The following is an 11,421-nucleotide window of genomic DNA, read 5'->3' on the forward strand; positions in this document are numbered from 1 at the left end:
TGTTGTGAATCATTTGTTATTTATATGACACGACATTAATGCATACAAGTAAATTTTAAATTATACAAGGTATGGCTAAGACGTACCATACAAAATTAACATGAGAAACACAATTTTTAAAATAAAATAAGGTAACAAATTGCAACAACGTCATTTATCTATTTCAATCGTATCGATAACTTAATATAAAAAATGTAAAAATAAAAAGAAGATGCATAATTTAAAAATACAAGGTAAAAAATATTAAAAAAAACAGTTGAGAAATATTCGATAAATATTAATATGATAATTATTTTGAACTATCAGTATTTCTTAATTCTAACGCTACTATTATTTTTTTTCAAATATGAATTGGCTGGTGTATGAAGTCATTTATTTATATTTAACTTATACTTTTTATCGAATACTTTAAAATTTCATGAATTTATCCATTCTCACATGGTTTTTTATTTTTATGTTCTGCTGCTTTATACTGTTTACTACGTGCCAGCCTTGCTGATCTATGTTTTATACTATGTGCCTTTTTCCTCCTTTTTCTTTTTTTCTGAAAAAAAAAACAGGAAGGAATGTTAAAGATATGGTTTATGAAAATTTGAGCAAAATTACAGCAATGTTTTGTCAATTGCTTTCAGCGGCAGATGAATATTACAACTGTTTTTTAGGGGAATAAAATTATATTATATCACACATAAGAAAAGGTTTAATATAAGAAGGACTATGATAAAAAAAAATTGTTGACAAGTGAAAAAAATCTAAATTTTCTTATTAAAGAATGAGCAACTAGATTGGCTTGCCCACTTACAAATTGAATATGAATGTTTTGCAAAGATCGACCTGCTGTTATTACCTATAATTATGCCTGAGAACTTGAATAAAAATTACTATGAGCTTTGGAATTATTATTTTTATTGGTGGAAGTGCCTCTAAATGTGTTTGTAACATACAAGTATATTTGCCTTTTCCAACGCCGACGAGGTAAAAGAGAAATTAGTCTTATAACGTAATAGTGTATGATTAGTTGATATTGATTTTATTCAAAATGAAAAATAGTTATGTATATTACACAAAAAATAGTTAAGAATGGATCTTAAAAGAAAACAAAATTAAGAATGGACTATTCTAACATTTCGTAATTACGTACATATATCTGATAGAAATTAAGAATTTTTTGTAACAATAGAAAATATAATTATGTTTAATAGACATATATATACGGCTATTGTAAAAAAATTATACTATTAATTAATTAAAAATTATTCTAAAAAATAATTATTATAAAAACTAACAAATTTATCATATATTAGCATTTGTAATTCGACAATAATATAAAAAGTTTTATACTTTTTTATATAAAGTAAAAAAAAAAAGCTTTTATACAATTATACTCATCACACATGTATTGTTTATTTTTTTAATATATTTTTTATTCTTTATAATTATACTTTTGTGTAGTAAAAATATATGTGGGTCAATTGTGCAATGCGGCCTTGAAAACGATATGACGGAAATGTGGATTTATTACCGTCGTGACATTAATCCAATTGATGCATGGTAAGATTAGGAATATAGTAGCCATTGGAATTAACGTTCTTAAAGCCGGCGGATGCACGTGGTGACAAGTTGGGTAAAAATATTTAAGATAAATTAGTAATTACTTACTATATTTCAAATGATAAATATTTATTTAATAAGAATGGAGTAAAAGAAATTTAACAAATAAATATGTTTAATATATAATCCTTCTTAAATTATACTAAATGTTGAAGGTGTTAGACTGTTAGTGCACATTAATTATGTAAGTGACAATGATTTATGATGAAACGACCGTTTTTTTTTTTTTAGACTGAGAGATAATCAAGCGTTAGAGATTCACAAGACAAATGACAAATTGATCAATCTAATTCAGGATGAACTATGTAATTAACTCTCCATAACATATGCTAATAAGAATCAATCAAATGACAAATTGTTTACTAGTATATATGTTGCTAGTGGCCTCGGTAGTAGGTGAAAAGGGAGTTAGAAGTCAGTGGAACTGGAAGTGGGGGCAGAGGTGGACCTAAATTGGGTTTTAGCATTCTTATGGATTCATCCTTCTAGTCGTGGAATTTCTCATTTCCACTAATGACCCCCCCAAAATGAAAAAGAAGTGCATTTTTCATGATAGGGATGGGCACCAGCTCTGGAGAGAAGATGCCAACAAAACACCATATTTTCAATTTATATTTTGGTTTTGATCATGGGTTTGTGAGTTCTATACTTTTGTTGCATCTTCTAATGGCAAAACCTGTCATAATACTCATCGTGACAATTACTTGTATGACAGTTGCAACTTAAGAAATTTCTGGGTTACACACTTAATCTATTACCTCAATCACATGTTCCTTTATGAAAATTACCAGGCTTCTTTTGCAATTCGATGAACTTATCATCTGATTTAGGAATGAATCATACTAGTGAACACTAGATGCATTTTTATTTCAAAATTATCAATTATTAAGTTCACGGGTCATTTTATCATTCATTTTTTGTGTGAGACATTTTTAAAAATCCTTATAAACCATGTTTTATCTTATTATTATATTTCTTTTTTTTTTATAAAATTTATATATAAAATGGTGAAGACAACATTGTAGATTTGTTTGAATTGTAAAAACATTTTTATAAACAATTATAAAAGTGATACCTTTTTTAAAATCTATTTTCATTTTAAAAATTATATTATAAATGAAAAAAAAAGATAACAAAATTGTTACCACAACTTTTGGTATAAACATTTAAAATAAAAATAACCTAATATTTTTGAAATTATTTGTAAAAAATAAAATAAAAACAAATTATTTTCTCAAATTAACCAAGTCTTTATAGATTTCACTACTCCTATACAAATATTTAAAAATAAAAGAGTCTTTCTATTATTTTTATTGATTCCTACACAAATATTTAAGAATATAAAGCAAAGTAAAAATGAGGTGACTGGAATAGGTGCCATTGAGGTACTTTTCAAAGGAATGAAGTGATTAGACGCAATTTGTAAGGGTGGGGCACTTTTCAATTTTGCTATAGTGCGTGCCATTGAGGTACTCCCTCTGTGTTATCTTGTTGCATCAGACTTGGCATCCCTTGTGCTAAAGTCTGTTTTATAATATTTTCTTATTTTTGTTTGCCTCTTCAAAAACAAACTCATAGGAAAATGCTATATCTTACCGAAAGAAAAGTTTCAACTGCAAAAGAAATTGATGCTTATAATATCAATGAAAGAGGTTAAAACTATGCAGTATGCATGCCCACATTATTTGTAAATGCTGGCAAAAACAAATTAAGGGACTTTGCCAATGCACAAAGATTTAAACCGCGCTTGTATTAACAGAAAATACGTATTAACAACAAATAGACGAAATAAATGACTGAAAATATGAAAAACCATGCAGCTTGTATTAACAGCAAATACATCAGAAATCAAGTGAGGAAATAAATGACTGAATATATGATAAACCATGTAGCTTGTATTAACAGCAAGTACATCAGAAATAGAGTGGAGGAAATAAATGACCGAGAATATAACAAACCATGCAACTCGTATTAACACCAAATGCACAGTAACAAATGCAAATACATGTGCCGTATTATTTCAGAGAAACTCCATGCCCGCCAGTTGCCTAAAAGGCTAAAACCCACTCCTACAATACCCTCTCTGGTCACAAATAAGTATAAGAGATATAAAACCAAAACATCTAACCCAACTCTATATGGCAGTTTAATCAGAGAACTTTGCCACACTTGCTGATTCAGGTATTTCTCCAGCTGATAAGGTACACCTGGGTGGTTGCATAACTTACACTGGTTTTTCAAGATAGTTCAATTCGAACTCGAGAAGCCAGAGTTTTAACAAGTAGATGCTCTGATTACCAATTAAGCAAACATATATGTTTCATTAACTCAAATCTTTCTTTACAAATCTATGATATGAAGTTTCTAATCTTCCAAGTCGTGGCGGAGAGCTAGTGATCAGAAGAAAAAATTATAACAGAAGAGTACTGTCACACAGAATTTATAAGATAGGATATCCAGAACCATCTATCTACCCTCAGACTTCACCAACTGTGAGAACACCCTACTCATAGAAACACCAGACAGATCATCGAGGCCTGAGCCTGCAAATTGTGTAACCGAAGCACTTGCATCCTGGTTGAAATTGTTGACCTGAGGAGAGAGTTCACCAATCATATTGGTGCTGTTTTCTTCAGGGTCGCCTTGAACCACTGCCTCTTGAAGTTGGAGAGCATACTCCAAATTCCACAAGACATCTCCCATAGAAGGCCTGTCCACACCATAGTCAGCCAAGCATTTCTCAGCAGTTTCTCCAAACTTCCTCAGAGAATCTGGTCTGATTTTGCCTGCAAGTGTTTGATCTATGATTTGCTCCAACTGTCCTTTCTTCTGCCATTTCAACGCCCATTCCGCCAAGTTTACCATTTCTCTAGGAAGTGTTGGATCTATGACGGGCCTTGCGCAAAGAACTTCAAACAGAACTACCCCAAATGAATACACATCTGACTTTTCTGTTAGTTGTTGCCTCCTGAAATACTCCGGATCAAGGTACCCAAAACTACCTTTGACAGCTGTGCTCACATGTGTCTGGTCGATTTCAGGCCCCGTCTTTGATAATCCAAAATCAGCAACTTTAGCCATTAGGTTCTCATCAAGTAGGATATTTGCAGACTTCACATCGCGATGAATGACAGCTTTAGCATAGCCAGTGTGAAGGTAATGAAGCCCTCTAGCTGATCCAATGCATATTTCAAGCCTCTCCTTCCAGCTTAAGCTTGGCAGACCTGAACCATATAAATGACCCTTGAGAGTTCCCTTCTCCATATATTCATATATCAAGATCATTTCATTTCTTTCATCACAATAACCAATCAAAGACACCAGATGGCGATGACGGAACTGAGACAGCATTTCAATTTCAGTTCGGAATTCTGCAAGACCCTGCTGGGACCGTGGATTCCCCCTCTTAACTGCCACTTTTGTGCCATCACTCAACTCTCCCTTGTACACTTTTCCAAAACCACCTATCCCAATAACCCAACTCTCATCGAAATTATTTGTAGCCTCCTGAACCGCCACAAAAGGGACACGGTACTCAAAGTTTGAAGCAGCACTCAGTGTTGTGCCATTAGAATATTTACTTCCCATGGTATGAGAAGTAGTTCCATCATTTATGGATAGAGGAACCCATGTCTTTGACTGCCTTTGCACCAACCTTCTTCTTTTCCTGCATAGTACAAAGAAAAGTCCAGCCAAGACAACAGCACCAACCACCCCAACACTCACACCCACAATCATGCCAGTTTTCTTAGAACTTGAGCCAGAAGTAATAGCCACAGATCCTGCTCCTGGTATAAGATTACCCATAGAATTGTTCATTTTCATGATCTCCAGCCCATTCAAAATGGCATTAGGGTAATCCTTATTTAGATCTGAAGGACCAATACCTACACGAAGCGTTTTGCTTACTGCCACGGCTGTAACCAGATCCCTATAATATGGAACACCCAAAGCATTATTGCTAGTAGTACTGGGATCAGCACTGGAGGCAGCGAGCTTGGAGTCTACATAAGCATTGAAGATGAGTACATTGAGAGCTTTACTGACTACATCGCAGAAGTGAAGTCGAACAAGGTACTGAAATCCGGGACTCACATCAAACTGCCATGTCACATTGAAAATACTACGGGGATCATTGCTTGAATTCATCTGTGTGAGAGTCCCGTAAACGGTAGGCGGAGCAGTGTTTTCTGTTGCTTGCCCGCGGTTCTCGTATTTAACACCCTTAATATTGGAAAAATTTGAGGCAAGGTTGGGTTCCAAAAGGAAACTTTGATCTGGAACCCAAGTTCTTTGAAGGGTGTCATTAATAGGGGTCAGAGTAGGACCTCCCATGTTAACCCTCCAAACTGTCTCAAGTGCTTGTGTCACCAACCCAGAAGAGGTTACTGATGGATCTAAGGCAAAACCATCATCAACAATTAGGTCATCAGGGACAGAAACAACTTCAATGGCATTCACAAAAGCAGTGGAATTTCCTGAAGGGGTAAAAGTGAGAACAAGGGTGTCTGAGGTCACATTCACTGAGTACTCCTTCATCACAGGATCTTTCTGCATGTTGAGGCTTCTGAAAAGGACATGGTTTTGGGTGGAAACAGTGAAATCTGCAGCACTCAAATTGTACTTTTCATAAGTGGATGGAAAGAAATAGAGACGGATCCAGTGCCTCCCCTTCTGCTTAATTTTAAAAGTGTACTTTGAGGATCCAGTGAAGACTCTTGCAGTTTGATAGAGAGGCAAATCATCGGAGGAAGAAGTAACTGATTTTAAGGAGGTAGTGGCAAGAATATCTTCTTGTGTGGAAAGGAGATCCTTGTTGTTATCTGCTATGAAATTGCGTGTACCTACTGAAGTACTTGCAGTTGCTCCACAGTCTATAAGATAATTATCTACTGGAACAAAGGTGGCACAGAAGCATACAAGGGGGAAGATTGATAAAACACATATAAAGAAACCAATATTTCTCCAATAATCAGTCATTATGGCATCTAGAAATGAAAGGATATGTTTTTTTCCTTTCTAAAATTTCTGTCTTTGAAGCTAATTGAAGCCTAGGAAGTAGGAAGATTCTGGTACAAGCAGGAAAAGAAAGTATATTGGTCTTCTACTTGATCTAGCAAAAAATCTACACAAGTCAAACACACAGAAAGAGGGATAACAAAGATAGAAGATGGCACCTTGGTTATTACTCTTATAGTTTCCGGCAGAAGTTGCAGAACAAGTATGAACCAAACCCGGGAGAATAAGAGAAATCTGAAGTGGCCCCTTTTTGTGGTTTTGAAAGAAACTTTAATACAGATACTGACAGGAGAAGAACAAATCCACTTCAGCAAGAATCTAGCTCAGCACAAGCTGGAATAATCTCAATGACAACCTTAACTTTTGACATATTCATTCATATTTTTTTTATTATTTCGATTTTTTAAAAAGGAAAATATAGAGAGAGAGGGGAGGTGAAGGAACAGAAACGGTGGAAGCAGGGTCAACACACAAAAGGGTTTGGTTGCAAGAAAATTCGGTGAAAGCATGTGTGATGCAATTATGCAAATGAAGAGATTAAACAAATTGAGATAGGTCAGGCATAGTGTGTTTAGGTAAGTTGTGATCCAGAGCAATAAAAGAGGAAGATGAATTAATTAATTATAATATTAAAGGAATATTAGTAAGAAGAGGAAAACAGATGGAGAATTAACAAAGAAAATACCACTGGATTGATTTGACAATTTTGGTTTTTTTTGGTAAGGTAGTTTGAACTTTAATGTATTGTATTAAATAAAAGTAATCGACGCTTAAATGTGAATACGGAATGGATGAGCCAAATAATAGAAGGGAAAGTCGTGCTCGTGCCTTCCGGTGTGAAAGTGAAAGTGTTCATGTGGTAGTGCTTCCAAATTGCAGGATAATTGACTCACAAAAGTTGAAATTGAATCGAGCGTAATCTTGTGGCGTAAAATTGAAGTTTCTCGGACTCCACTAAAAACATAAAATAAAATTCTAAAAGTTGCTAGTAATTAACTAATTATTTAACAATACTCCCTCAAAAGTTATTCGTGAATGCACCCTTTTTCGTCCCGAGATTTTTGCGTGTATATGGAGAAATGGGAGAAATTCTTACGCCATGAACTAATTACTAATGTCAAGTTTGAAACTTAATTACTATCATACTATGATACCAAACTCGCCCAGGCATTTACACTATATAGTATTAAGAGTGGAGTAAATTGCGTATCATCTTTTATTACTAAAATAGTTACAATGAAGTTGAAAACTTTCTCACTAATAATTTTTTGTTGGGTAACAGGAGAAGAAGAACAGAAAATTACAATCTCAAGAAAGGCAAGCTCATTGCATCAGCTAAGAGCAACTGATGCATCTCCGAAGGAGGAGAATCTAACTCAGTAAACCAGACTCCTAATTTATGTTGACTGACTTCTAATTGGAATTAATACTATTGAATAGTGCTTGGTTTTATATATATTTTTGTTTTATGTTCATTTAAATTTGTTAGAAATGCCGTCCTCGAAGATTATTAAAAAAAAAATGATTTGGAAACGTTGAATCAGAAAGCTTATGTCGACGGAGCTCCAAATATTCTTGGATTGTAAAAAACTGAGGAGTAATTTCAGCTATGTTTCAACATTATCTTAGTTTATCCTCTAAAAAAACATTATCTTAATTTATAAAATTATAAATTAAATTAATGATAAATATATTATCTTTTATTGGCTTTACGATTGGTGTGGTGAGGAGCGTGATTGTGATAAGGGTTTACGTGTGAGGAAATTGATTTAGCATTTATGTTTTAGTCTTAGTCTTAGGCGTGGACCAGCTACCGTGTGCCTCTCTCTGCTTGGCACTTGGCATTTGGCAAGGGTAATGTGGACCCCCTAATCCTTAAAAATATTCTTTCCGTGTTTTTCTTTTAAATTAAGTGAGTCGAGTTTCCAAAGTCTATACAAAGACCCACACAAACATCAAGATTTATAGGTACTTGATAATAAATGTATATTAGTTCAATTGTTAAAAATCCAATTTGGAAATTTAAATTTTCTTGAATCTTATTGATAGAATGATTTGTAATTATTTTTTTTAAGAGTTCATTAAGTCTTAAGAATATTTGCCAGAATCTTCAAATCCTAATTTACCTAAACCTTTCTTATAAAAAAATTACTTATATGACTACTTATTAATTACTCCCGACTAATTTTATTGGCATGTTATTTTCGTTTTCTAAAACACTCAGCGACCACGAAGAGTGAAAGCCGGTGATACGAAATAGACACGTCTGATGTTTGTATTGGGCCATGTCCAAATGCACATTTCGTCTTTCTTGCCGCTAATTGAGGGCTTAACAAAGAGAAGACAAATGTTATTTAGATTCTTTTCTTTTTCTTCGGATATTAGTCTTTATTTTTTTATATTTTTTGTACAATTTTTTTTAAAAAAATTACGTTGAAAATTTGAATTTAATAAAATCGAGGACTTGACGTATAAAAATTAATTATGTTCATAAAATAGAAAACAATTTTGTTTAAGTAGTAAAATAAGAATTTAATTATTTGTTAAAAGTAAAAAATTAATTAAAACATACTATCAATGTAAACATCTCATTAAATATTTTTCAAATATAATAAATTTATTTATTTTTATAATAATTATTTAAAAAGTCATATTTAAAACCCTCACATTGAGGGCATTGTAAAGCTTAACACTACATATGATAGAGTCTGGAAACTATGTGATTTGCTTTTCTTGCAGAATGGGTTCATGTCTGATTACTCACGTGGAGCTATGGAATAATGGAACATCAGACGTGGTATTCATCTTGCAACAGAGGTTTTCCCAAGATTTTGGTTGAATCATTTGTAACATCAACATTTTTTTATTATTGAAAAATGATTTCCGACAAAAGTAATAAGAAATAATCTTTTATTAGATTATTTTGACTAAGTATCATAATATGTGAAAAGTATCAAGATATTAAAAGATATCATGAAGACACAAGTCATTAAAGATAAAGATTGAAAATAGAAATCATCGATAATAAAAATGACGACAAGAAGTTATTTGAGAAATTATAGGTAGTTAAAAATTATTATCTACAAATATTAGTTTGTACTATTGTAATAAGGGTTGAAATATATAACACTCTTGTATCCTCTTAAGTTCACGTGACATCTACGAATTGACGAAATAAGATAATGTTTTCAACCGGCATTTTAATTTTAGTTTTTATTTTTCTTTAAATTTTTTTATTTTTTTCAATCTTCATTTTTTTCGAAATCTTACTTTTTCTAATTTTCATTTATTCTCAAAACTTTTACTATTTCAATCCCCACTTTTTATTATTATTGAAATTACTATCAAAATTTATATTAAAATTATTATCAAAATACTATTAGAATTATCATTGGAGTCAATATTATCAAAATTCATTACTCTTTTGTTTATAATCTGTTTCAATGATTTATTTTTTATATTAATACAAGTTTAACACATAGACCCATGACAAAGGATATACCAACCTCCAAATAAAGAATTATCATTTTCCTCTAATTCACCTATTGAAATTATGTTTATTAATAAAAATAAGCACAAAGTTCACCGTTAACAATTATACTCATCACGAGATTTTTTTTTACAGCATTCATCACGAGCTTCTGTGCACTTGATTGTTGGTAATTGTGAAGTAAACAACCCAAAGATTGACTTTCATCATGTGTGGAAGGTTTATCTAAAAAAAATCATGTGTGGATGGCAGACAACTTGACAATAAAATGATGTTTGTTGATAGTTTTATCTTTTGGAGTAAAAATGTGAGGTGAAATCTCACATTAAATAAAAGTGAAAAAATTGAGTATGATAGTGGAAAAAAAATCTATAAATATAAGATTTTTTTGTTAAAATGTAATGTCAAATTCACTTATGTGATTACTCATGATTTATTAGTATAAATTTTTTAAAGATAAATGCTTCTCACTCGTATGACATATCCAATAAAAATCTCTAGCTAAGTGTTGCATGATTTGACTCTTTAATAAAAATGTTAGACTCAATTATTATTTTTTTGAAAATCCTTTATAGTTAAATAGATAAGGTCATTGATAAAAAAAATTCTATTAAACTTGACCAACTAGCCCATTTAGTAACAATATATTATTATTAATATTATAATTATTTTGATAAAATTACACAATTATTTTAATGATTTGACAATTACAATTATTTTAATATTTGAAATGGATTAATTCCTATACACATACATGGATATCAAGAATAAGAGTAATTTTCTTTTGATGGGTTAAAAGACTTTGGTAGATGTTATATTTATAGACAAATTCTAGTGACATTTTATGATTTAAAATTATCTTTTTATTTTTAATGGAATTTTTTTTACTTTATTGAAAAAAAGAATACAACATATCCAATTTTTTAGTACGATAAAAATAATATATAAGTCTTCACTTCACATTTTAATATTTGAACGTTTAATAATATTATTATATAATAATTTTTTATATTTCTTAATATGAAATATATTTTTAAATAGACTAATGAATTATATCAGACTTATTTAAAGTTCAAGCTCAAGTGATCAAACCTAAAAAATAAGTTCAAAATGAATAACAGACATAAACTTAAACTATATACATATAAGATACGCTGCGCGATATTGTAAAGAAACTTCACCTTTAATTTAAGCAATAATGGGTTGCCTTCTTCACAGACAACATGAACAAAAATTTGCACTATACAAATAAACTTTAGGGCAAGGTGTCGAGGCAAGTTCCCCAACACGTTGTCTCTAAT

At 31.6% G+C, this 11,421-nt stretch overlaps 1 protein-coding gene across 1 annotated transcript; it reads right to left on the reverse strand.

Moving 5' to 3' along the window:
• Positions 1 to 3,463: 3,463 nt before the first annotated feature.
• LOC114376943 (receptor-like protein kinase HERK 1) lies at positions 3,464 to 7,277 on the reverse strand. Its single transcript, XM_028335284.1, has 2 exons — positions 6,789 to 7,277; positions 3,464 to 6,680 (listed from the first exon to the last, which is right to left on the reverse strand). The coding sequence occupies exon 2, from the start codon at positions 6,589 to 6,591 to the stop codon at positions 4,078 to 4,080; it is 2,514 nt and encodes an 837-aa protein (XP_028191085.1). The 5' UTR covers positions 6,592 to 6,680; positions 6,789 to 7,277; the 3' UTR covers positions 3,464 to 4,077.
• Positions 7,278 to 11,421: the final 4,144 nt, after the last annotated feature.

The sequence above is a fragment of the Glycine soja genome, chromosome 11, assembly GCF_004193775.1.
Source record: "Glycine soja cultivar W05 chromosome 11, ASM419377v2, whole genome shotgun sequence".
Lineage (NCBI taxonomy): Eukaryota > Viridiplantae > Streptophyta > Magnoliopsida > Fabales > Fabaceae > Glycine > Glycine soja.

What these genes read in the sequence shown, in the direction of transcription:
- LOC114376943 (XM_028335284.1), bottom strand. Translation starts at nt 6,591, where the DNA reads ATGACTGATTATTGGAGAAATATTGGTTTCTTTATATGTGTTTTATCA.